The following is a 27,771-nucleotide window of genomic DNA, read 5'->3' on the forward strand; positions in this document are numbered from 1 at the left end:
TGTGGTCACATCTTTTATTAGTTTTTAAAAAAAACAATTCTTTAAAAAGAGAGAGAATTTATTGATCTTAAAACAGATCACAACAAGGTGTCCTCCCACGCATTGTAGAGAACACGGTCTACTGCTGAAATGTGATCGAACAGGTCAGAAGGGTACAGAGGACAGAAATTGCTGCAGCCAGTGGACATTTCTCCTGAGACAGAAACATGGCCGACATCAAGCACTCAAGGAACAGGTGGTGATGTGTTGGTCATTCTAATATCCAGAAATAAATGGCAGCTGCTTAGAAATGGTCAGGGGCCACATGATGAAGATCATCATTTCAAAAGCTTTGTCCTGGTGGCCACATATTCCAATAATCCCAACAAGAGAATTCTGAAATTCAAGCCATTATGACTATAATCCCAGTTCACAGGCTCCACCAAGCCGACCACCGATCATCACGTGTGCAGTACTAGACAGGTGATCAAAAGTAACGCCGATACGGTAAACATGGAGGATGAGGAGACGAAGCGAGTGGCTCCATACGAGTAGATCCAGTCGTAGTAATCCGGGACATAGGTGTAGACTCCCGGACGGTTGGCCAAGGCACAATCTTCTCCCCAACTTACAATGCCAGCTTGATACCAAACCCCATTGACTTTACAGACCAGGGGTCCCCCGGAGTCACCCTGGAAAGAAGAACGAAAGTCAGGAAATATTACATTAATTCACTGTGCTGAAATTGATATTGAGATACATGGTTATGTTTGTGCTGAGGTTACACAAGAAACTGTCCACCCCCCCCAAAAAAAAAAAAAACAAACAAAAAAAAGACAAGAAAGGGTCCTCCACAACAGTATCATGATCAGACCATGAGGGAATATTAAAGAACGGGAGAATAAATGCAAAAACATAAGAACAAGGTATACGATAAGAATGTCACCCACCTGACAGGAGTCCTTCTTTCCGGCCTGGTAGCCGGCACAGATTTGGTCACTTGGAACAATCTGTATGCTGGCGCCAATGGCAGAGTTGATGTGGTACATGGCATCACAGGCACTATTGCTGATAAGAGGCACCATGACCTGCTGTAGAGTCTGAGGATATGGAAGAGTCACTGCAGGAAGAAGAGTGAAGGTCCAGGTCATGGAGGGCAAAATAATAAAACCAAAACCCCCAAACAACAGGCCACTGTATTTGTGTGGAGGAGGATGTAAAGCTGTGTGGGTCTATTGGACTTTTGTCAGAGGCTCCAGTAAGTGATGGAGGATTTGTGGTTCTTGGCTTGCATCTATTAGGGGGGAGCTGCCCTGGAAGTCAATGGTAGACCCATTAATGAGGTGTGAATCATGACTAGGAATTTTGGCAAAACCAGAGACACGCATTCCTTTCGGTGAAAGGTGGTTAGCAAAAATCACTAGTAGTAACTCAGAGCTCTTTAAAAAAGGGACTGTCAGCACAGAATGACTGTTCATACCAAGCACAGGCGCCACGTGCATCATGGCGCAGCCAAACGTTCAGGGCTCCTTCCCACCTACTTATTTTTTGTCTATCTCCATCTTGATTGGCAGTTTTGGCTTCATTGAGTCAGAAATTTGAATTTTTGGCAGCGCCTTCATGTACCAAGCTCTTGTGCTTGGTATGATTAGTAATTTTGTGCTGACACTCCCTTTAAAGTGTTGTCAGGCCAAAACAAGTTGTCAACTATCCGACCATTTGCAGATCAGTAAAATTAGGACCTTTTAGAATGGGGCAGCAGTGCGCGTTTGACCACCACTCAAATCATTCTCTGGGGGCCTGCTAAGCAATGTGCTCGGTATTTTCCAGCAGCCTCACGAAGAATGGGTGGAACGATGGTCAGACGTCCAACCTACCACTTTATTGTGTGACAAGGAGATACCTTAATTATTCTGCCGATCGGTCTAGTTGTCATCGGTAACATCCACCAACCAGCAGTTTATCACCAATTCAGTGAACAGGTAACAACTTGTTTTCACTGGACAACCCTTTATTAGTCAATCATTGACGACCTGCAGGTGGCACAAGATGCCGTTATTTTCCTTCACAAGAAGGGATAATTTGCATACTTTTTCCCCCAGAGTCCATTGATTGAAGCGTAAAGGCTGAGTCACACATAACGATATCGTTAACGATATCGTTGCAACGTCACTCTTTTGGTGACGTAGCAACGATCCCGCTAACGATCTCGTTATGTGTGACAGCGACCAACGATCAGGCCCCTGCTGGGAGATCGTTGGTCGATGGAAATGATCAGGACCTTTTTTTGGTCGCTGATCACCCGCTGTCATCGCTGGATCGGCGTGTGTGACGCCGATCCAGCGATGTGTTCACTTTTAACCAGGGTAAATATCGGGTTACTAAGTGCAGGGCCGCGCTTAGTAACCCAATAGTTACCCTGGTTACCATTGTAAAGGTTTAAAAAAAAAAAAAAAAACAGTACATACTCGCATTCTGATGTCTGTCACGTCCCTCGGCGTCCACAGGGTGAAAACTGCTTTCGGCAGGAGCGCTGGTAATGCAAGAGCTCCAGCCGAGAGCTTCCCTGCACTGACTGTCAGCGCCGGCTGTAAAGCAGAGCACAGCGGTGACGTCACCGCTGTTACTGCCGGCGCTGACACATTCAGTGCAAGGAAGCTCTCGGCAGCAGCGCGTGCATTAGCAGCGCTCTTGCCGAAAGCGGTTTTAACCCTGTGGACTCCGGCAGGGGACGTGACAGACATCAGAATGTGAGTATGTAGTGCGTTTTTTTTTTACTTTTACAATGGTAACCAGGGTAAATGTCGGGTTACTAAGCGCTTCCCTGCACTTAGTAACCCGATGTTTACCCTGGTTACCCGGGTGCTGCAGGGGGACTTCGGCATCGTTGAAGACAGTTTCAACAATGCCAAAGTCGTTCCCCTGATCGTTGGAGAGAGCTGTCTGTGTGACAGCTCCCCAGCGACCGCACAACGACTTACCAACGATCACGGCCAGGTCATATCTCTGGTCGTGATCGTTGGTAAGTCGTTTAGTGTAACGGTACCTTAAGACTTTCTATATCTTCTCAAGGAAAAACATCATGACCCAGGAGCTTGTTTAGATACCCGGAGACATGATGGTGATGGGGCGTGGTACTCTTGGAAAGCATCATACATGATTCGGTTATCGTCCAAAATGTCTCCTGAGTTTTCTTACCATCACTTCCTGTATTGCCCCATCCAGTTACCCAGCAGTTGGTGCCATCGGAGAAGCTCATGGACCCTGGTGGGACACACACCGGCAGAATGTACTCAGTATAGGTAACGGGACTGGAGAGTTTAATCAGGGCGATATCCCCCGGGGTGGCACTGCCGCTATACAGGGAGTTCACGATGATACTTTCTACACTTGACGTAATCTGATGAGCATTGGAGATCTGCAGCTGGTAATCACCAAGAACGACTGTGTAATAGGAAGGATTGGTAGATCTACAAAGAGAAACCGAACACCACAATGACGAGGAGCAACGACACCCTCCATAATGTTACACAGCAGGAAAGGAAACATATTTGGGGCTTTGACTGGAAGTGATGACTTCATCATTTCTGCCTCAAGATGTCACCTAAGACAACATACTGGGGCAATAAATTAGAAATGTATATAAATCTCTAAGACATTCAGGTAGACATGGATAATTCTGTCTGATCACCAAGTACGAGGACCAACCCTCTACCGTAGGAGGTCATTTCTAGCTTGTCTCAACACAGAGACAGTTATCATTTATTCTACCCTCCCCCTCCAACCCAATGGCCATATTTTACTGCACTCCTACTATAGGACATTATCAAGTCTCACAGTCCAACAAGGGGGACCATGCTAACCACTACAGGGTAGATCAGGTGGCAACTTACGATCCAAAGCAATGTGCGGCGGTGAGCACCCACTGGTTGGAGATAAGGGACCCTCCGCAGATGTGGGAACCTTCAAACCGCAGGCTGATCTGCCACGGCCATGCTCCTTCAGTAGCAGCTGTGCCACCAACGATCCGATTGTTGATCACTGGACTTCCGCACGCTGGTTGGGCAGCAGTGGTGGTGGTGGTGGTGGAGTTGGAGATTACTGGAGAGGTGTAGACTGGAAAATCAGACAGGAAAATGTTAGCCTCCATTCATCTAACCTGGTGACAGTCATATTCACTCACCTCAGGTGATGTCACTAGCCAACCCTTGACCACCTAAGTTTAGGTCTTCACCCAAGGTAGAGGTGCAATGTGTCTAAGCCATCAAAGTGAAGCATCCACTGGATGGGTCCCCCACTTGTCTGATCACCAGGCCTCCTCCATATTGTAGTGGGAGAACAGATCTACAGGCGATGCCTGTGGCCAGAGAGTTCAGGTTCTCATGTGGATCCATGACCTACTCAACGATGGATCCACTGATGTCAAGGATGCGTTTGTTGTTTAATGCCTTATACATCATAGCAGTTGTCAGACATTTCTCCTATCCCCTCCTTACACAGATGGGCTCATGTTGGTCAAGCATTAATGTGCCATCAATGGGCAGAAACCTTCAGACATACTGAGCCAGAACCTTGTCACCACCCTGACAATAGAGGAGCGAGTTTTGTCAACTTTCATCAAAAAGTCTATGGGTGCCACTAAATTGCAAAACTCTGTTGGCATGTCTAATATTTATTTCCATTGTTGGATCCACTTTAATATAAAAATGAAAATTTAATATAAAAATGAAAATAAAATAAAAACACATTACAGGATTAAAAATTTTTTAAAATATTTACAGCAGTTCTGGGATCTGGTCACACAAATGTGTCCAACAAATTTTCATTTACACCACTGAAGGTACAGTGACCTCCGGCTGGAGCCACATTCCTGGTGGTGGGGTACGCCTCTGTGAATTTGGTGCCTCTTACCACAGCGCTCCTTTCATCACTACTGGGGTGCAAAGCGAGGCCTCGGTGCTCAATCCAATAAACACCCCACTGGTTTCTAGGAACACGGACAACCATTATGGCCTCCACTCCTGCTCCACTAGGGATGACCTCCCAGCTCCCATACAGGTCTACAAAGCCAGAGACGATGGCCATCACCAGATCTGAGCTCCGCCATCGGGGAAATCTGGCAGCACATTGCTTAGTTTTGCTCTTGTGATGGGTGGAGTGGAAGGGATTCTTCTCCCTGTGAGATCAGTGGATGTTTGCATCGTACACCCCACAAGCTGCAGCCTGAGGGGCTTTAACAATTTGTTCTGCTATTTTTGGACGTGTTGGGAAACGTTTTCCCTGCAGGTATTCGTCACGGAGAACTGAGAAAGTAGAATAAAACTCCAAGGGTTAACAAGAGAGTCAGCGTCTGATGGTTTCTGGAATTATTGACTATGGGTGGAGAAGGCGAGAAAACCACGGAACAATAAAACACGTTCAATATCTGCACCGAGGACGAGGGGCGACCACACTCCTGTCCTGCCGCTATATAACTATGAGGAATCAGGCGCCGCGAGCGCCACAGTTATTAATCCTTCCAGATTATCCAGATTTCCCACCTGATACAAAGACGGGGGCAGCGCTCCATATTCTGTCATGTTATACAGTGTAATAAGGAGGACAGTTTTTACGTGTGAAGACAACAGTTTATCTGTCGAAGCCAAAACTCACAATAGGATTCTGCTCCATTTATCACTATTTAGGTTTATTTTTTTTATTTCTTAAGTTTATTCCCCTTTTTGATGCACATTTTTTAAGTGCAAGGCTGCGTTCTCACGATGAGTTCTTTACAGTATTTTACGCTGCATATTTTTGAAAAATACAAGATTCCTTTTTTTACTTAATAGGTGCAGAAAATTTTCAACATCAAAAACCTTCACCAAAAAGTCATTGTGAGAATGCTGCCCAAAACTCTGGGATTCTGAACTTAAACACTCGACTGCAACCCCCCAAAGCAAATTTTCAGGCTCAAAAGAATAAAAAACACCTAAAAAACTGCACAGAAAAACAGCGGCTATCAGTATCATTGGGCAGGAGATGGCATGAAGTCACAGCTCCCATAAATTGGGTACTTTTCATTATGTTTGTCTGTTTTTTTACATTAGTTTTTATTCTTTTTTTCAGCTGTGTTTTGTTATCTTTTTCATGTTTTTAGTGAGAACTTTTTTGGGGGAGAAACTTCCTGTTACTTCAATTAAACACAACTCCCCAAATTATCGAGGAAGCTTATGCAGCAGATTTTCTGCACTCACGAAAAGAAAAAAACAAAACACGAGCGCAATCTTCACGTCTCCCAATGTATCAGAACATGGGATTGTTAGAGAACACGAAGTGTCGGCATTCTATATTCTGGGTCCCGATAAGTCTTACACTGTATCATCGCCGAATATCATAAGCACAACGTAATAATAATTACGCCATTCTCCAGTGATGGGATCGACTGTACGGCCCCGGGACGCCCAGAGATAATCTAGACATTGCGCTCAGTAATTAATAACTGATCACGATTGATCGGAATGTCGGTGTTACGATCCGATCTCCTCACTCCGATAGATAACGGAATCACGTTGGTGATCGGATTTTGTAAGCCGCCGGAGACACTTACCGGAGAGCAGGAGGAGGCCGGCGAGATAGCGGAGGTTACTCATGGCCACGCGGATGCAATTTCTGGGCGTTTTTACAGATAAAGCTCCTTACTGAGGACTGATGTCTCCTCACATCCACCGCAGCATCACCCAGTCCCTCGGAGCTCAGAATGCGGCTCGACCTGTTCCTGCAGAGAACTCTTCTCTTCTGACAACCGCGACTGAGATAAGTGCATGTGACCGGAGACCAGACGTGGCGGCCATTGTCATACTAATGACGTCATCTCTCAGCAGATACTAACCTTGTGGGGTTTTACCAATCACCTGCAGGTAACAGCTGACCCCGGACTCCACTCATGACCGCTCACCTGCTCCTCCGCCTCTAGTCACACCCAAAGCTGCTCCCTGCTAGTTTCATATGGAAACATCACATTGAGGGCACTGGATAATTTTGCAGGGGCGTTTTTGTTTTTTTTTACATTCCCCTTTTTACTAACTAACATCAAGAAAGCCAGAAAAAAGCAAATCGCAGCTGTGCTAAAACTTTGTGATATTTCAAACTTTTTTTTTTTTTTTTGCCAGAAACTGTTGTAAAATCTTCTGACCGGTGCTCAGGGTTGGTAAATGGCGCAGTGAAGTCTTCCGACCCCCGAACACGAGCGCCCGCCTCGTTACATGTGACGTCTGAGGATAGACATTCCCGCCATGTAAAGGTGTCGCTGTAGGACTCGTTCACACAAAGCTTTTATTCTACATGGAAGCACAAGTTATGGCCACAAAGCTCCAGCGGACGATTTTTTGATGCATTTTTTGATCCTACAACAAAGTGATCTCAATGGGGAAAAACCGCAGTAAAAATGCTGGAAGAACGGAAATGCTGCGAGTTTTTGTCACCGGACGGGTTAAAAATGCAAAATAAAGAAACCTCAGTGTGTGAATAACATGTTAGAAATCTCGTTCATTTTACTGCTCCTGTGAACAGTTTTACCCTCATAATCTGCTGCGTGTGAACGCGCCCTGACTGCGCTCTGTGAGCCAAGGTCCTGGAGGTCAGAGCTTTACTACGGCGCCATCCTCGGCCTCCACCATCTTGTGCGCAGTGAATGCGGCTCAGAATAGAAACATCAACCACAAATGCCACAAAATCCCATTTTCACAGATAGTCACCGGCGCTCCTGGATACTTCTTTTTTCCTCTCCTCCAATCTCTTCTCATTTATTTGCTTTCATTCATCTCTTTTCTCCCTTTGTGTCTTCCCTCTTTTCTTCCCCCCCTTTGCTCCCCTCTCTTCTTCTTTCCCTTTGTGCCTTCTCTCATCTCTTCTCCTCTCCTCTGCTCTCCTGTCCTGTCTCCTCTTCCTTTCCTTCCTCTTCTCTCCCATTTATGCACCTCCTCATCTCTCCTATCGTTTTCTCTCATCCCCATCTTCTCTTACCCTTCCATCTCTCCTCTCCATTGATCTCATGCCTTTTTTCCCCTTCTTCTCTTTCCCTCTTCCTCTACCCTTCCCACCTCTCTTTTCCATTGATCTACCCTCCAACCTCCTTTCCAATCCTCACCTCTCTTCTCTTTCCTTCTCTTCTCCCCTCACCTCTCCTTTTCCCATTCCTCCTTTCTCCTCCTCACCTCTCTTCCCTTACCTTCTTTCTTCATCTCTACTCTCCTTTCTCCTCACCTCTCCATTTACCATGCCTCCCCTCCTCTCACCTTTCTCTTCTCTTTCCTCCCCTTCCCTCTCCTTTTCCTTCTACACCTCACCTCTCCTTTTCCCTTTCCTCCTTTCCACTCCTCAGCTCTCTTCTCTTCCATTCTTTCCTCCCCTCCCCTCTCCTTTCTCCATCCCTCCCCTCCTCACCTCTCTTCCCTTCCTTTATCACCTCTACCCCCATCTCTTTTCCATTATTCTCTTCTTCTCACGCCTCTCCTTCCTTCTCCCTCACCTTTGCAGACATTCCACATATCGGTCACATTATAGAGAGCACCCATGTGTTATCAGGGTACTTGGGTTTTGATTTCATCACCCAGATATGAATCATATAACTGACAACTTTTCCGATATGAACTGTAGCCGCAGAAAGTCAGCGGAGGACACCGCCTCTTCGTGGAATGTATAATAATAGATTAGCGGAAATAGTTGTGTTCCTACATAATCTCATGTGATGTCTAATCTATCGGCTGAGTCATGTGTTGGACTGGATAATGGTCACCTTCTAGGACAATAGTCTTCAACCAGTGACTCCTGGCTCCTTCATGTCCCAGCTGCTCTAGTCTCCTCAAGCCATTAGAACATTTTGGGAGTTGTAGGTTCTTTATAAAAAAAAAAGAGGAAAATTCAGCTCGCCCTTATGAGAACATCTCCATAGTCCAGGAGAAATCCGAGCACGGAAAAGCGTCTCTGCCCAACGCTGTAAACTTATAGAAGGAAAAAAGGGAAGTATCCAGCTCCAGAAGGAAAAGCAAAAATCTTCATGATGATATCTTTAGGATAAAAATCCGCTTACAAATGGCCGGCGTATGCCCCGGAGAAATGCCATGAACCAATGAACGCGTTTCGAACACGTGTAGTGTTCTTAGTCCTCATTTGTAAGCGGCTTTTTATCCTAAAGACATCATAATAAACATTTTTGTTTTTATTTCTGGAGCTGGATACTTTCCTTTATTCCTTCTACAAGTTGTAGGTTCTTGACAGCTGGAGCCTCAGGAGGAAGGTCACAGTGTTAGAGTAACTGACCCCACGCCATGGCTGAGGACCCTCTGTGTGACGGCGTTCTGTCTGCAGACTACTTTCTGATGGATTCTTTTCTCACTCCATGATTATTATGCTCTGGGGTCTGGAGAGACGTAGGAGCTTAGTAAGGAACATTTGATTTGCAAGGAAGAACTTCTATATGAATTGAATATCTTGGCTTCATTGGATCCGAGTGGATCTGTCAAATTCAGATTTCAGCAGATTCACCGATCACTTCTGGATACTCCACTCTTTACATTAATGTAAAACCCCACCATCAGCTTCCAGTGGAGACAGTGACCCTTGTCGTTCTCATACAGTGACCCTCACTACCAGCAGGTCGTGTTTTCTGCATCTTCCATAAATGTTAAACCAGTCATAAGAGCAAAATCCTTGATTTTCCTTCTGGATCTGTCTTTTCACTATTGATGTCAGCAGAGTTTAGAGCTTGATGAAGCAGGACAAGAGGTGGAGCAGATGTCACCTTATCTGCTGGTATCACTTCATAGAAGCTCTAGTCCACCTGCTGCCGGTAACTCAATAGGAGTATTGACTAATAGTGTCACCTCCACCACACGGAGGAGAAGATGGGATGTAAGGAGATGCCGTCTGTATCTTACCTGGTATTCCGGACGTAGACCCAACATCTCCTCCACATTCCCTGCTGGGCTGAGGGAGGTCTGTCACATTGAAGAACACCAACTCTGGCACATTTGTCAGGATCCAGGACTGGTAGGCCGCCACCAGGGAGTAAACCCCAGGGCGGTATTGTAAGGCACAGCTCTCACCCCAACTTACAATCCCAGTCTGGTACCAGACACCCTGCACGTTACAGACCAGAGGTCCTCCGGAGTCTCCCTGGAAGAGAGTGGAGATAAAGGACAACTTCTATATTACCGTATATGCGTACAATACAGCGTTATCAGTGTTAAGAGGCGAGGATACCTTCAATAGAAATTAAAGTCTACAAATTGGCAGGAAAATAAATTTGTCTAAAAAATAACCCATTGCTATTAAAAATGGCTGCTGTAATGTATTTTCTGCACTTAGCCAAGAGAGGAAGAAGATCCCAGGAGCATAGGTGGTGTTCACAGGAGAAAATCATCCGAGTGTTAGAAGATCCAGCACAGAGTCTTTGTGAGAGGTGGTGACTCTGTGGTATCCTCCTAGACACTGACCTGGCAGGAGTCCTTTTGTCCCTCTGGGTATCCTGCACATATCTCATAATCGTGGATTATTACAGTGTCGGCAGCTTCTGGGGACCACTCATGATACAGCCGGTCACAGGTGACATGGTCAATCAGTGGGGTCATCACCTCCTGGAGGGTCTCGGGATATTGTAGGCTCACTGAGGAGGCACAGACATGATTACTACCATCATTGAGCCATATTACTACTTCACGGTTTGTAGATGGTCTGCAGTGTAACAATGCTTGGACTGACCGTGGGTCTCCTGACCAGAACAGTCTCCTAGACACATAAGAGGCTATAAACTCAGCTTGGGAGTCCAGCCAGCAATCCGGGCATGGACCAGGAAATACCCTCGCGTAAACTCGGCGTAACCGGTCAAATAAACGCCTATCCAAATTAAACTTGGGTATAGTTTGGCTCATGCCAGTGTATACTGCGGGAGATAAACTGTCCTAGGCCAAAACATACCTGGGGGACGTAAAATAACAGAGGCCAAACTACATCCCTCCACGCTGCAATATACTGTATCTATTTTATGAGCCCTTGTAAATTAGATAGGCTTGAGATGCCATTTTTTAGTCACTTAAAACTAATTTAGGCCACGTTCACGCGCTCAATATTTGGTCAGTATTTGGTCAGTATTTGTAAGGTAATATCAGGAGTGAGTGATAAACACAGAAGTGGTGACGTGTCTCTATGATACTTTTCTTCTGATTGTCCCTTTCCTGATTTTGGCTACGAATACTGATGTAAAATACTGACCAAATACTGAATGTGTGAACCTCGCGTTTCACACAGTGGGAAGGTATCTTTGTGTGGTTAATCACATGACGAAGATTGACCTTGCAATACGACGTGATTGGTGACGGACAGCAGTTGTTACATCTGAGATTACATTGCCTGTCGTCCAATAGGATTTGTGCTTTTATGTTAATGTGTGACTACTGAGAAGTGCGGCAGATTCTTCACCTCATTAGATCTTTGTGACAGTCTAATATTTTTACTGATTGAAGTTTTCCTGGTTGTAGTAATAAAAGTCTACGTGTTTAGACCTTTAAGATGTAAGTCAGTTATCTTCTCACATAGCTTACCTGACAAACCTGAACCCCAATAAGATGCTGAAAAACTAATTCTTGTGTATATCACTCAACGCAGGGGTGTAATCTGGCATGAGGGGGTATGAAATGACCTAGGCCATAGTATTGCCAGGGTATAATCAAGCCTAGGCTGCTTAAACCTCAGATGTAGTCTGGACTTAGGGTTAGGGTTAGGGTAACCCTAACCCTAACCCTGTTACATCGGCCTTAGATTTATATTATGATCCCTCATATATACCTCTCCAGAAATAATAACAGCAGAAGCTTTGACCCCCGAGTTGCATATAAATAATGTTTGGTGAAATGCTGAGGAGCAAGGTAAAGTCTCTATTAAATTTTACCTGTCTAAGCCAGGAAGATGTGCAGTGAATAAAAAGATGGATCCAGCTAGAGCGCACCCGAGAGCTCTTAGGGAGTTAAGTAAGTGAAAGTCAAACTATACTATTTCCACTAGTGAAAAAAGACCTTGCACTGAATTCTGTAATTTAACCTAATTACTCCGTTTGTCACTGATCCTTCAATTCTATAACAGTTTACATTTGTCTATGCCCCTATATCCCAATGTTAGTCCCTCTGAAAATAAAGAGCCGCTCTTCATTATATAACCATGGAATGGAGGGGCATTGAAAAAAAAATATTAACTGTTCTAGAATTAGGGGAGCATCAGCAATTGGGGGATTTACTCAGTTTAGATAACATAATCCAGTGCAGGGTCTTTTCAACAATGGGGAAGATGAGTTACTAGTGGGGTACCACAGGGGGCAGTATTGGGGTGGTCACAGAAAACAGTGGAGTATCACAGGGGGCAGTACTGAGGTGGTCTCAGATATCAGTGGGGCACCACAGGGTGCAATATTGGGGTGGTCAAAGATATCAGTGGGGTACCACAGAGGGCAGTATTGGGGTGGTCTCAGATAACAGTGGGGTACCACAGGGGGCAGTATTGGGGTGGTCACAGATATCAGTGGGGCTCCACAGGGGGCAGTATTGGGGTGGTCACAGATATCAGTTGGGCTCCACAGGGGGCAGTATTGGGGTGGTCACAGATATCAGTGGGGCTCCACAGGGGGCAGTATTGGGTCCTATTCTGTAACATACATGTGCTGTTGTCTTTGTAGAGTGAGTTTTTATGTGTATAGTAATTGTCATGCAGCAGGATGGTTTTGTGTTACCTGTGGGTCAGGAGGAGCCGGAGGGGAAGTGGGAGGAGAAGATACACAATATCATCTCCTAAATGTCAAGTCTCAGGTTCCTGAAGATGTCATAGACTTATAGGGTAACTTCCCCAATAGACGGTGATAGAGCGAGACACCAATCGTGGTGAGAACCTCAAGTAACGCAGACTTCCAGTAAATGTAACAGTGTGACCAATGCCAGGAAGCTGCTGGCAAGGCAAATAAGATTATGACCCTGAACGCTCCATCTAGGAGCTTATACCGAAGAGCGAATCGCCCAAAACTCAATTTGGTAAATTACTGTAATTTGGCTTTGAAATGTGATTTGCATCAATGTTATTCACCGCAAATTAAATATTATTTATTATGCTCATGGGCAGTGACCAGACGTGGATTACCAGTGCTCAGGGCAAAGCAAATAATAACCTGTGGACTGTTAGACATAACATGTTAAAAGTAATGTTATATATTATTATATGTTTTACTTTTTAATTTTATCCTAGTTCTATCCCTAGTCCTAATCCTTACCCTTGTCCTAACCTTTGTCCTATTCCTAAGCCTAGATCGTCCTATTCCTAACCTACAGGAGTTCTTTCCCTAAACCTAGTCTTATCCCTAGTCCTATTTATAACCCTAGTCCTGACTCCTATCCTTTGTCCTTTGTCCTATTCTTATCGCTAGTCCTATCCATTGTCATATTCCTAGTCCTAGACCCTTGTCCTATTCTTAACCCTAATTTTATCCTTACATATAGTCCTACCCTTAACACTACAGTGGTTCCCTCCTTTCCTCGAGTCCTATCCCTAGTACTATTCCTAACTTTGTTCCTAACCCGTCCTGTTCCTAACCCGTCCTGTTCCAAACCCGTCCTGTTCCAAACCTGTCCTGTTCCTAACCTGTCATGTTCCTAACCCATCCTGTTCCTAACCTGCCTTGTTCCTAACTCGACCTGTTCCTAACCAGTCTTGTTCCTAACCCGTTCTGTTCCTAACCTGTTATGACCCCAATGGCGAGGGTCTCAGAGGAACGTGGAAGTCTGCAGAATACAAAAATCCAGCTCATAGGGCAGTGGTAACTGGGTTGACCATATATCTACTCATAACGCCAACACTAGAAGTAGCCGGGGATCATTCCTACGTTGATTCTAGATGACACGCGCCAGCCGGAGAATCTAGCTACCCCTAGTAGAGGAAAACAAAGACCTTTCTTGCCTCCAGAGAAGGGGACCCCAAAGCTGGATAGAAGCCCCCCACAAATAATGACGGTGAGGTAAGAGGAAATGACAAACACAGAAATGAACCAGGTTTAGCACAGAGAGGCCCGCTTACTGATAGCAGAATAAAGAAAGGTAACTTATATGGTCAACAAAAACCCTATCAAAATCCACACTGGAAATTCAAGAACCCCCGAACCGTCTAACGGTCCGGGGGGAGAACACCAGCCCCCTAGAGCTTCCAGCAAAGGTCAGGATATAGATTTGGAACAAGCTGGACAAAAATACAAAACCAAAACAAATAGCAAAAAGCAAAAGGCAGACTTAGCTGATATAACTGGAAAGGATCAGTAGACAAGAGCACAGCAGACTAGCTCTGATAACTACGTTGCCAGGCATTGAACTGAAGGTCCAGGGAGCTTATATAGCAACACCCCTAACTAACGACCCAGGTGCGGATAAAAGGAATGACAGAAAAACCAGAGTCCAAAAAACTAGTAACCACTAGAGGGAGCAAAAAGCAAATTCACAACAGTACCCCCCCCTTAGTGAGGGGTCACCGAACCCTCACCACGACCACCAGGGCGATCAGGATGAGCGGCATGAAAGGCACGAACTAAATCGGCCGCATGAACATCAGAGGCGACCACCCAGGAATTATCCTCCTGACCATAGCCCTTCCACTTGACCAGGTACTGAAGCCTCCGCCTGGAGAGGCGAGAATCCAAGATCTTCTCCACCACGTACTCCAACTCGCCCTCAACCAACACCGGAGCAGGAGGCTCAGCAGAAGGAACTACAGGCACAATGTACCGCCGCAACAAGGACCTATGAAATACATTGTGAATAGCAAACGACACAGGAAGATCCAGACGAAAAGATACAGGATTAAGGATTTCCAATATCTTGTAAGGCCCAATAAAACGAGGTTTAAATTTGGGAGAGGAGACCTTCATAGGAACAAAGCGGGAAGAAAGCCACACCAAATCCCCAACGCATAGTCGGGGACCCACACCGCGGCGGCGGTTGGCAAAGCGCTGAGCCTTCTCCTGTGACAACTTCAAGTTGTCCACCACATGATTCCAGATCTGCTGCAACCTATCCACCACAGAATCCACCCCAGGACAGTCAGAAGGCTCCACATGACCCGAAGAAAAGCGAGGATGGAAACCAGAGTTGCAGAAAAAAGGCGAAACCAAGGTGGCGGAACTAGCCCGATTATTAAGGGCAAACTCAGCCAACGGCAAGAATGTCACCCAATCGTCCTGATCAGCAGAGACAAAACACCTCAAATAAGCCTCCAAAGTCTGATTGGTTCGCTCCGTCTGTCCATTAGTCTGAGGATGGAAAGCAGACGAAAACGACAAATCAATGCCCATCCTACTACAAAAGGATCGCCAGAACCTGGAAACGAACTGGGATCCTCTGTCTGACACAATATTCTCAGGGATGCCGTGCAAACGAACCACGTTCTGGAAAAACACAGGAACTAGATCGGAAGAGGAAGGCAGCTTAGGCAAAGGAACCAAATGGACCATCTTGGAGAAGCGATCACATATCACCCAGATAACGGACATGCCCTGAGATAGCGGAAGATCAGAAATGAAATCCATGGAGATATGTGTCCAAGGTCTCTTCGGGACAGGCAAGGGCAAGAGCAAACCGCTGGCACGAGAACAGCAAGGCTTAGCTCGAGCACAAGTCCCACAGGACTGCACAAATGACCGCACATCCCTTGACAAGGAAGGCCACCAAAAGGACCTGGCCATCAGATCTCTGGTGCCAAAAATTCCCGGGTGACCTGCCAACACCGAGGAATGAACCTCGGAAATGACTCTGCTGGTCCACTTATCCGGGACAAACAGTCTGTCAGGTGGACAAGACTCAGGCCTATCAGCCTGAAATCTCTGCAACACACGTCGCAGATCCGGAGAAATAGCTGACAAGATAACTCCATCTTTAAGAATACCAACAGGATCAGCGACTCCAGGAGCATCAGGCACAAAGCTCCTAGAAAGAGCATCGGCCTTCACATTCTTTGAACCTGGTAAATACGAGACAACAAAATCAAAGCGGGAGAAAAACAATGACCAGCGGGCCTGTCTCGGATTAAGGCGTTTAGCAGACTCGAGATACATCAGATTTTTGTGATCAGTCAAGACCACCACACGATGCTTAGCACCCTCGAGCCAATGACGCCACTCCTCAAATGCCCATTTCATGGCCAACAACTCCCGATTGCCCACATCATAATTTCGCTCGGCAGGCGAAAACTTCCTAGAGAAAAAGGCACAAGGTTTCATAACAGAGCAACCAGGGCCTCTCTGCGACAAAACGGCCCCTGCCCCAATCTCCGAAGCATCCACCTCAACCTGAAAGGGAAGTGAGACGTCAGGCTGGCACAAAACAGGCGCCGAAGTAAACCGGCGTTTCAACTCCTGGAAAGCCTCCACGGCAGCAGGAGCCCAGTTAGCTACATCGGAGCCCTTCTTGGTCATATCCGTCAAAGGTTTCACAATGCTAGAAAAATTAGCGATAAAACGACGGTAGAAGTTAGCGAAGCCCAAGAACTTCTGAAGACTCTTAACTGACGAGGGCTGAGTCCAATCAAGAATAGCTCGGACCTTGATTGGGTCCATCTCCACAGCAGAAGGGGAAAAAATGAACCCCAAAAAGGGAACCTTCTGTACACCAAAGAGACACTTTGAGCCCTTGACAAACAAAGAATTTTCACGCAAAATTTTAAAGACCAACCTGACCTGCTCCACATGCGAATCCCAATCATCAGAAAAAACCAAAATATCATCCAGATAAACAATCAAAAATTTATCCAGATACTTCCGGAAAATGTCATGCATAAAGGACTGAAAAACTGAAGGCGCATTGGAGAGCCCAAAAGGCATCACCAAGTACTCAAAATGTCCCTCGGGCGTATTGAATGCGGTTTTCCATTCATCACCTTGCTTAATGCGCACAAGGTTGTACGCACCACGAAGGTCTATCTTGGTGAACCACTTGGCACCCTTAATCCGGGCAAACAAGTCAGACAACAGCGGTAAAGGATACTGAAATTTGACAGTGATCTTATTTAAAAGCCGATAATCAATACAAGGTCTCAAAGATCCGTCCTTTTTTGCCACAAAAAAGAATCCCGCACCAAGAGGGGAAGAAGACGGACGAATATGTCCTTTCTCTAGAGACTCCTTGATATATGAACGCATAGCGGTATGTTCAGGTACCGACAGATTAAACAGTCTTCCCTTAGGAAACTTACTGCCTGGAATCAAATCTATAGCACAGTCACAGTCCCTATGAGGAGGCAATGCACTGGACTCAGACTCACTGAAGACATCCTGATAATCAGACAAATACTCCGGAACTTCCGAAGGCGTAGAAGAAGCAATAGACACAGGCAGGGAATCCCCATGAATACCACGACAGCCCCAACTTGAGACTGACATAGCCTTCCAGTCCAGGACTGGATTATGGGTCTGTAACCATGGCAGCCCTAAAACAACCAAATCATGCATTTTATGTAAAACCAGGAAACGTATCACCTCGCGGTGTTCAGGAGTCATGCACATGGTAACCTGTGTCCAATACTGCGGTTTATTTGCTGCCAATGGCGTAGCATCAATACCCCTAAGAGGAATAGGATTTTCTAATGGTTCAAGAGTAAAACCACAGTGCTTAGCAAATGAGAGATCCATGAGACTCAGGGCAGCACCTGAATCTACAAACGCCATGACAGGAAAAGACGACAGTGAGCAAATCAAAGTTACAGACAGAATAAATTTAGGTTGCAAATTACCAACGATGACAGGACTAACAACCTTAGTAAGACGTTTAGAGCATGCTGAGATAACATGTGTAGAATCACCACAGTAGTAGCACAAGCCATTCCGGCGTCTATGAATTTTCCGCTCATTTCTAGTCAGGATTCTATCACATTGCATTAAATCAGGTGTCTGTTCAGACAACACCATGAGGGAATTTGCGGTTTTTCTATCACATTGCACCGAATTAGGTGTCTGTTCAGACAACACCATGAGGGAATTTGCGGTTTTGCGCTCCCGCAACCGCCGGTCAATTTGAATAGCCAGTGCCATAGTATCATTCAGACCTGTGGGAATGGGAAAACCCACCATAACATTCTTAATGGCTTCAGAAAGGCCATTTCTAAAATTAGCGGCCAGTGCACACTCGTTCCAATGTGTCAGCACGGACCATTTCCGAAATTTTTGGCAATACACTTCAGCCTCGTCCTGCCCCTGAGACATAGACAGCAAGGCCTTTTCTGCCTGAATCTCAAGATTGGGTTCCTCATAAAGTAAACCGAGCGCCAGAAAAAACGCATCAAGATCAGCCAATGCCGGATCTCCTGGTGCCAGCGAAAAAGCCCAATCCTGAGGGTCGCCCCGTAAGAACGAAATAACAATTTTTATTTGCTGAGCAGAATCTCCAGATGAACAGGGTCTCAGGGACAAAAACAATTTACAATTATTCACGAAATTCCTAAACTTAAACCTGTCTCCGGAAAACAGTTCAGGAATCGGTATTTTAGGTTCTGACATAGGATTTCTGATAACATAGTCTTGTATGCCCTGCACACGAGTAGCCAGCTGGTCCACACTTGTAATCAAGGTCTGGACATTCATGTCTGCAGCAAGCATAGCCACTCTGAGGTAAAGGGGAAAAAGAAAAAAAAAACTCAGAATCTTCTTTCTTATAATCCCTCTTCTGCAACGCATTAAACATTTAATACTGGCCTGGCAAACTGTTATGACCCCAATGGCGAGGGTCTCAGAGGAACGTGGAAGTCTGCAGAATACAAAAATCCAGCTCATAGGGCAGTGGTAACTGGGTTGACCATATATCTACTCATAACGCCAACACTAGAAGTAGCCGGGGATCATTCCTACGTTGATTCTAGATGACACGCGCCAGCCGGAGAATCTAGCTACCCCTAGTAGAGGAAAACAAAGACCTTTCTTGCCTCCAGAGAAGGGGACCCCAAAGCTGGATAGAAGCCCCCCACAAATAATGACGGTGAGGTAAGAGGAAATGACAAACACAGAAATGAACCAGGTTTAGCACAGAGAGGCCCGCTTACTGATAGCAGAATAAAGAAAGGTAACTTATATGGTCAACAAAAACCCTATCAAAATCCACACTGGAAATTCAAGAACCCCCGAACCGTCTAACGGTCCGGGGGGAGAACACCAGCCCCCTAGAGCTTCCAGCAAAGGTCAGGATATAGATTTGGAACAAGCTGGACAAAAATACAAAACCAAAACAAATAGCAAAAAGCAAAAGGCAGACTTAGCTGATATAACTGGAAAGGATCAGTAGACAAGAGCACAGCAGACTAGCTCTGATAACTACGTTGCCAGGCATTGAACTGAAGGTCCAGGGAGCTTATATAGCAACACCCCTAACTAACGACCCAGGTGCGGATAAAAGGAATGACAGAAAAACCAGAGTCCAAAAAACTAGTAACCACTAGAGGGAGCAAAAAGCAAATTCACAACACTAACCCATCTGGTTCCTAACCCATCCTGTCCCTAACCTGTCATGTTCCTAACCCGTTCTGTTCCTAACCCATCCTGTTCCTAACCAATTCTGTTCCTAACCCGTCCTGTTCCTAACCTGTCCTGTTCCTAACTCGACCTGTTCCTAACCTGTCCTGTTCCTAACCCGTTCTGTTCCTAACCCGTCTGGTTCCTAACCCGTCCTGTCCCTAACCTGTCATGTTCCTAACCCGTTCTGTTCCTAACCCATCCTGTTCCTAACCCATCCTGTCCTAACCCGTTCTGTTCCTAACCCGTTCTGTTCCTAACCCATCCTGTTCCTAACCTGTCCTATTCCTAACCTGTCCTGTTCCTAACCCATCCTATTCCTAACCCATTCTGTTCCTAACCAGTCCTGTTCCTAACCCGTCCTGTTCCTAACCCATCCTGTTCCTAACCTGTTCTGTTCCTAACCCATCCTGTTCCTAACCCGTCCTGTTCCTAACCCATCCTGTTCGTAACCTGTCCTGTTCTTAACCCATCCTGTTCCTAACCCATTCTGTTCCTAACCCGTTCTGTTCCTAACCCATCCTGTTCCTAACCCGTCCTGTTCCTAACCTGTTCTGTTCCTAACCCGTTCAGTGCCTAACCATATCTGTTCCTAACCCGTCCTGTTTCTAACCTGTCCTGTTTCTAACCCATCCTGTTCCTAACCCGTCCTGTTTCTAACCTGTCCTGTTTCTAACCCATCCTGTTCCTAACCCGTCCTGTTCCTAACCTGTTCTGTTCCTAACCCGTTCAGTGCCTAACCATATCTGTTCCTAACCCGTCCTGTTTCTAACCTGTCCTGTTTCTAACCCATCCTGTTCCTAACCTGTCCTGTTCCTAACCTGTCCTGTTCCTAACCCATTATTTTCCTAACCCGTCCTGTTCCTAACCCTTGTACTAGTCCTTGTACCTTTGAAGGAGAATCCCCAGTTTTTTGTAAAATTTGAGGCCTGACACCAATTCTCTCATTTCTCCTCCCCTAGGTCTTTATTCCCAGGATTGTATCTATACCATGGGGCGTCCTAGAGCAATGGCCGACTTTACAGTGAGATAGACGGTGGTTCTTTACTGTAAGAGCAGTGACATCATACAACTCTCTCCTGGGAAAGTTATGCTTAGCATCAGTTACAGGAGCCACTGAGAGATGCGAGCACTCACCCCCGGAGGACGTGTCCCCCCAGCCGGTCACCCAGCAGTCCATGCCGCAGGGGAAGGTGGCGGACATGTCGGGCAGGCACACCGGCTGAATGTATTGCGTATAGTTGACAGGACTGGACAGCAGGACCAGAGCGATGTCCCCCGGGCCTCCCACATCCGAGTACTGTGGGTGGGTGATAAACTGTCTCACTGTGGACAGATGCTCATGAGGATTTGTCACCGCGAGCTGATACATTCCCAGACGCACTGTGTAGTCACTGACAGTCCTACAATGGCAGAAAGTGACAGGTCAACATCTGCAATGTTCCTATGACAACACTGAAATACGTGAGAACAGGAAGTGTTGTCATGAGATCCCAGGAGCCCTGATTACTCCGCAGGGCACTTACCCCAGAAAGCAGTGCGCAGCTGTCAGGACCCACTGCCTGGAGATCAGGGACCCCCCACAGAGATGGGAGCCCTTATACCACAGGCTGACCTGCCAGGGCCACTCTCCATCCACAGCATCCGACCCCCCAACAATCCGGGTGACAACTTTTGGGGACCCGCAAGATCCTTGTGATGCTGCTGAGATACCGAACAAGGAAACTAGGAAAAATAAAGAATCATGACTAATGTAAGAATGATTGAGCTTTGGAAATGATTAATTGTGAGTGGAGCATTCTTGCCCCTACGTGGAGCTGCTGCGGACCCCCGATTGTATGACTCCATTGGATCACACTGTGATCAGTGACTCCGACTCAGCTTCATTATCTGATGGAGTCAGTGGTGGCCAAGATCCAAGTTCTGCTTCATCTGAGGCTCAGACTGCCCCTCTGTCCTTCCACCATACTTTATACTGCAGCTTTACAACCTGAGGTAGTATAACATTTACTGTCTCATTCATCTGAGGCTCAAACCCAGCAGAGAACTGGTCCCAGGAAAAACCCATCAGAGGACTGGTCCCAGGAAAATCCCAGCAGAGAACTGGTCCCAGGAAAAACCCATCAGAGGACTGGACCCAAGAAAAACCCAGCAGAGGACTAGTGCCAGGAAAATCCCAGCAGAGGACTGGACCCAGGAAAAACCCAACAGAGGACTGGGCCCAGGAAATACCCATCAGAGGACTGGGTCCAGGAAAAACCCATCAGAGGACTGGGTCCAGGAAAAACCAAGCAGAGGACTGGTTCCAGGAAAATCCAAGCAGAGGACTGGAACCAAGAAAAACCCAGCAAAGGACAGGTCCCAGGAAAATCCCAGCAGAGGACTGGACCCAGGAAAAACCCATCAGAGGACTGGGCCCAGGCAAAACCCAGCAGAGGACTGGGCCCTGGAAAAACCCATCAGAGGACTGGGCTCAGGAAAAACCGAGCAAAAGACTGGTCCCAGGAAAATCCAAGTAGAGTACTGGACCCAGGAAAAACCCGTCAGAGGACTGGGCCCAGGAAAAACCCGTCAGAGGACTGGTCCCAGGAAAATCCAAGCAGAGGACTGGACCCAAGAAAAACCGAGCAGAGGAATAGACCCAAGAAAAACCCAGCAGAGGACTGGACCCAAGAAAAACCCAGCAGAGGACTGGTCCCAGCAAAAACTCAGCAGAGGACTGGTGCCAGGAAAAGCCCAGCAGAGGACTGGACCCAGGAAAAACCCAGCAGAGGACTGGTCCCAGGAAAAACCCAGCAGAGGAGTGGTCCCAGTAAAAGCTGAGCCAAGAACTGGTCTCAGGAAAAACCCAGCAGAGGGTTGGTCCCACCAAAAACTCAAAAGAGGACTACTCCCAGCAAAAGCATAGCAGAGAACTGGTCCCAGTAAAAACTCAGAGTACTGGTCCCAGCAAAAACTCAGAAGGGGGCTGGTCCCTGCAAAGCCCTGCAGAGGACTGGTCCCAGCAAAAACTCAGAAGGGGTGGTCCCTGCAAAGGCCTGCAGAGGACTGGTCCCAGCAAAAATGCAGAAGAGGACTGTTTCCTGAAAAAACCCAGCAGAGGACTGGTCCCAGCAAAAACTCAGCCGAGCACAGGTCCCAACAAAATCCCAGCAGAAGGCTGATTCCCCCAAAAACTCAAAAGAGGACTAGTCCAAGCAGAAAGCCATCAGAGAATTGGTCTCAGCAAAAACCCAGCGGGGGGAGGGGGAAGGCCCAGGAACAGTTTACCAAGGTGCCAAATTCTATGGGGCAAGACATTACCTCTGTCCGCCTTCTCTCACTGCAGAGAGTGGTGTCAGTGAGCTGCATGTGCAATAGAGTGCCAGGGTCAGAGTTAGGGAAAGGGTTATAAATGGTTGCATAAAAAGAAACATAAGAATGTAAAGAAAAAGGGAAAAAAACATATTAACAATATATAACATTTTATTTTTTAATTCTACGCAAAAACAATAAAAACTAAAAAGAACTAAAAGGCAAACTACAAGGACATCAGTATTTTCTTAAATACAATCCATTTGCTCAAGGGACAAGGGGTTCATTACTGGACTCGTGGAAACCACTCAGGGAGCTCTAATGGGCCATGGGTTGGGGATAATGCTGGCCCCGGGCACTGGCAGAATATGCTGCGCCACTGGGAAAACTCAAGATTTGTTTCTGTCACGTACCCGCGGTCAGCAGAAGTGTCAGCCGTGACATCCTCATCTCCGCCGTGCAGAACACGAGACTCCTCACACCTTCTGCTTCGAACATCTCATCTTCTTGCTTCACAGAAAAGTAATTATTCCGGTTACGGAGAAATTCAAGAAGTCAGAATCCCATCGTCTGATTGGCCAACGCATTAACCTCAGCAACATAATGTAGTAACACCTGAAGTGTGAGTTCTGGGTATGAGATGAAATATTTATGAAGTCACCATCTTCTGTATACCGGAGCCTGGAGACGAGGGCACACGTAAGATACAGAATTGTATCTCAGCTCTCTGGTATCACCTCTGTCCAATCTGTGGGCTCCTGGTAATTTTCCAATTTACTTCGTACTGTGAAATTCTCTCCATTCTCAAGAATAGAGGGATTTCTCACTCTATAATTTGCTGCTCATTGCCTAGGTTACCGGCCACCTCTGTAGTCTAACAGTAGTGGTTGTTTTCCTAGGGGAAGAGCAGGAGGGAACCAGGAGGCAGAAGAGCGGTGCACCCCTGAAGAGAAAAGATGGGAATTACTGTCTCCGACATCTTCATCTTCTGAATTTCCCAGATTTTAGAGAGTAATAACTTTTATGTTCGAGTGAAACATCACAAATAACATAAGTCAGCTGCAGCTTCAATGTTCCTGAGGCTCCTGAGCTCCACGACTCTTCATCCGTCCCGATGTCTACACTTTACTGACCTGTTCTCGATCCTCCTATCAACTCTTATCAGTTCCTTCTTTTCCTATGATTTGCCCAGTACAAGAGCATCAAAAACTATTATCCTTGTTCCTTTCCCCCAAAGAATTCATCAAATCCTAATTATTAGGATCCATGTTCTTTGTGTTAAAAGTCTCATTGGTCAGCGACACTGACGATACATTAATCATCAAAACATACACAAAAGGAAACAATGGAGGGAAAGAATTGTTTATTTTTCATACATAGATACTGTCATGACTCTGTTGTCGGATATCCTGAGACCAAGGTCGTCACAGTTTATAAAAGGGATTAAAAAATAAAGATGTAAGAAAGGGATTCTTCAGATGAAGTCCCGGCTAGGATACGATTCTTCAGGTTTAGCATTCGGTTATTTTGTGATCCTCAGGTAAGTCTTTCTAAAATGAGTGCTTCTTAGATTACATTTTCTCAAACTACTGTTCCTCAGGATTAGTATTTCTCAGATTAGACTTTTTCAAGTTAGTTTTCTTCAAAATTATTGTTCCTTCAATTAGTCTCTCAAGATTTTAAATTGCTCAGAATTATCTTTCCAGCTGGTTCTAGAGTTAGTGTTCCTTGGGTTTACTGTTCTTCATGAATAGTGTTCATCCAATTAGTTTTCTAGATTTGGCACTCCTCAGATTCATGTTTTTAGAGTTAGTGTTCCTCAGGTTTAGTGTTCTTCATGAATAATGTTCTTCCAATTAGTTTTCTAGATTAGGCATTCTTCAGATTCATGTTTTTAGAGTTAGTGTTCCTCAGGTTTAGTGTTCTTCAGGATTAATGTTCTTCCAATTAGTTTTCTAGATTAGGCATTCCTCAGATTCAGGTTTTTAGAGTTAGTGTTCCTCAGGTTTAGTGTTCTTCATGAATAATGTTCTTCCAATTAGTTTTCTAGATTAGGCATTCCTCAGATTCAGGTTTTTAGAGTTAGTGTTCCTCAGGTTTAGTGTTCTTCATGAATAATGTTCTTCCAATTAGTTTTCTAGATTAGGCATTCCTCAGATTCAGGTTTTTAGAGTTAGTGTTCCTCAGATTTAGTGTTCTTCATGAATAATGTTCTTCCAATTAGTTTTCTAGATTTGGCATTCTTCAGATTCATGTTTTTAGAGTTAGTGTTCCTCAGGTTTAGTGTTCTTCATGAATAATGTTCTTCCAATTAGTTTTCTAGATTAGGCATTCCTCAGATTCAGGTTTTTAGAGTTAGTGTTCCTCAGGTTTAGTGTTCTTCATGAATAATGTTCTTCCAATTAGTTTTCTAGATTTGGCATTCTTCAGATTCATGTTTTTAGAGTTAGTGTTCCTCAGGTTTAGTGTTCTTCATGACTAATGTTCTTCCAATTAGTTTTCTAGATTAGGCATTCCTCAGATTCAGGTTTTTAGAGTTAGTGTTCCTCAGATTTAGTGTTCTTCATGAATAATGTTCTTCCAATTAGTTTTCTAGATTAGGCATTCCTCAGATTCAGGTTTTTAGAGTTAGTGTTCCTCAGGTTTAGTGTTCTTCAGGATTAATGTTCTTCCAATTAGTTTTTTAGATTAGGCATTCCTCAGATTCATGTTTTCAGAGTTAGTGTTCCTCAAGTTTAGTGTTCTTTTGGTTAGCATTCCTCAGACTGGACTTTCAAAAACTACTATCCCTCAGGTTCAGTGTTGTTCAGGATTAATATTCTTCCAATTAGTCTTTGTAGATTTGGCAGTCCTCAGAGTAGTCTTTCCAGATTTAGTATTCCTCGGGTTTAGTGTTCTTTCGCTTAGTGTTCCTCAGATTAGAGAATTACTGCTCTTCAGGTTAAGCATAATCCCACCAAGGAACACAGAAAGATAAAACTGGAGAATGACAATCCACAGAATATAAAAACAATTATTTATTTAAGCATTTTTTTAAATAAAATACTATTAAACAATTAAAAGGCAAGGTCACCTGAAGGAACAGAGTTTAATCAGGCACAAGTTAATTAAAAAACAGTCGATATTGGATATTCTGCAGCACCAAATATAAAGGCGGATAAAGCTTAGCTTTTAATAGCATGGAATAATAGAGTAAGGGCAATGTGCACATGGTTACAAATAATCAATTTTGCTAACACGTTTTGGGTTAAAAAAAAAAACTTGATCACAACTTTTCTGCATTCTTCTGTGTTGGTGACATTTTATATTATATCTCTTCATCCAGTGGACTCAAACAAATGCCAATTTTGCCCCCATTACGTGGTCTATCTTGGATAAGCCGCACGTAACCTATGACCATGAGGGTTATGGCCACAGGCAGTGAACAGTTTAGTGACTTGATTTTGGACTTCCAGTTGAAGTTACTAAGACAGTGTTAAATGTTAAACTAGGGGCTTTGACCTCTGTGATGTACTGATAGGGGGCCGGACAGCCCACCTTATCGAACAGTAGGGGCGTGTAATAGGCTGTTGGCTAGGCACTGTGCTGCATGTGTGTGACTTGCGCCCTATAGCAAGCTTCATCTGCGTGCAATTCTAATTCTAGGCAATCACCCCGTCCATGTGCTGGTAGGCCGAGAGTGGTTGTTTCATCAGTATTTTCCACCTCTGTTACCTCCTATATTAGGGGACTGCCGCCTCCTGTTTGTGCATTTTCCTTGTGATCTTGGCCGGTAAATACCAATACCTTTTTGCTGTGTCGTCATCATTTGACAAATATCCCAAGGCGACGAAACAATTTTTGCTATTTTTAGAAATAGTATGCAAATTAAAACTTGTTTCCGGCATTGACGAGAAAAATGTATTGTCAAAATCCCCTTTAATGTCAGAACAATGAGGAGCATGGTTTCTCACAGCAGTCATCCGTAGTCAAGGGAGTCACTGTGAAAATGATAATAAAAGGAAAAAATACACCAGTCCTCGAATGCTAAGAAAAATAAGAGAAAAGATCTAACGCAGACCCTCCACAGTAGTCCTTCCTGTAGTAGATTCTCAACCAGTAGTCACTCCACCAATAGACCTTCCACCAGTAGACCCTCCACCAGTTCTTCATCCACCAGTAGACCTTCTACCAATAGACCCTCCACCAATGATCCCTCCACCAGTACACCCTCCATCAGTACACCCTCCACCGGTAGACCTTCACCAATACACCGTCCAACAGTAGACCTTCCAACAGTAGACCCTCCACCTGTAGACCTTCCAGCAGTAGACCCTCTATAAGCAGAGGACAACATGGGAAGTGACCACTGATGACTTGGGTTGGTCCTTTTTCGTTCATGCCATGGACCTAGCAGGCATTGATTGGTGGCATGAGACTGGCTGGGCTCACTTAGTTTTCCAAGAATTTGTTGACCCTTCTCATTATCTCCACCTCAGTGCCTTCTGGCACAACCACAGAATTCAATTGCAGTTCACAGATTGCAAAAAAGCCTCCATGGACCTGTATCACAGCAGACTGATACTTTAATCTGTAATTATCTGCTGGGATCAAATATCAACAGCTTATCAGTTGTGGGGAGGATGAGCAGAAGGTTTGGAAGCAAAAATGTTCCACTTCACACTGAGCAAAGATCCTAAAATAATGTAAAATGGAAACGCAAGCAGAAAGCTGCAGAATATTCTACGATCCAATTGGGTTCACACGGAATAACGACACAATATAGCCAAAAATCCAATATATCGCAAGCTATGAACATCTGGACCTGCAATCTGAGAAATCTTGTTATTGGCTCAGTCACACAAGGAAGCCCAGAAATATCTCCGAGGACACATGACTACTTCTGAAATTACAAGATGCTACATACCCCGCATTAACACTTCCGAATGAGTCATCCTGAGATGGGAGAT

At 45.3% G+C, this 27,771-nt stretch overlaps 1 protein-coding gene across 3 annotated transcripts; it reads right to left on the bottom strand.

The window, feature by feature from the left end:
- Positions 1–27,771, bottom strand: LOC143785137 (serine protease 27-like). Of its 3 annotated transcripts, XM_077273816.1 has the most exons (9): positions 23,236–23,443; positions 21,055–21,253; positions 20,666–20,931; positions 10,452–10,621; positions 9,894–10,131; positions 3,873–4,095; positions 3,178–3,449; positions 930–1,099; positions 1–671 (listed from the first exon to the last, which is right to left on the bottom strand). In XM_077273816.1, the coding sequence occupies exons 1-9, from the start codon at positions 23,318–23,320 to the stop codon at positions 441–443; spliced, it is 1,854 nt and encodes a 617-aa protein (XP_077129931.1). In that variant the 5' UTR covers positions 23,321–23,443; the 3' UTR covers positions 1–440. The 3 variants fall into 3 exon arrangements, with proteins under 3 accessions (XP_077129931.1, XP_077129934.1, XP_077129932.1); XM_077273819.1 differs by lacking the exons at positions 20,666–20,931; positions 21,055–21,253; positions 23,236–23,443 and adding an exon at positions 27,729–27,771; XM_077273817.1 differs by lacking the exons at positions 20,666–20,931; positions 21,055–21,253 and having other exon boundaries at positions 23,236–23,335.

This window comes from Ranitomeya variabilis, chromosome 7 (assembly GCF_051348905.1).
Source record: "Ranitomeya variabilis isolate aRanVar5 chromosome 7, aRanVar5.hap1, whole genome shotgun sequence".
In the NCBI taxonomy this organism is placed as follows: Eukaryota; Metazoa; Chordata; class Amphibia; order Anura; family Dendrobatidae; genus Ranitomeya; species Ranitomeya variabilis.

Coding starts and splice junctions, on each gene's coding strand:
- LOC143785137 (XM_077273816.1), bottom strand. CDS start 23,320: ATGTTCGAAGCAGAAGGTGTGAGGAGTCTCGTGTTCTGCACGGCGGAG. Junction 20,932..21,054: donor GCTGCGCACTGCTTTCTGGG/GTAAGTGCCCTG, acceptor CTGCCATTGTAG/GACTGTCAGTGACTACACAG. Junction 4,096..9,893: donor GTCTACGTCCGGAATACCAG/GTAAGATACAGA, acceptor CTGATTTTCCAG/TCTACACCTCTCCAGTAATC.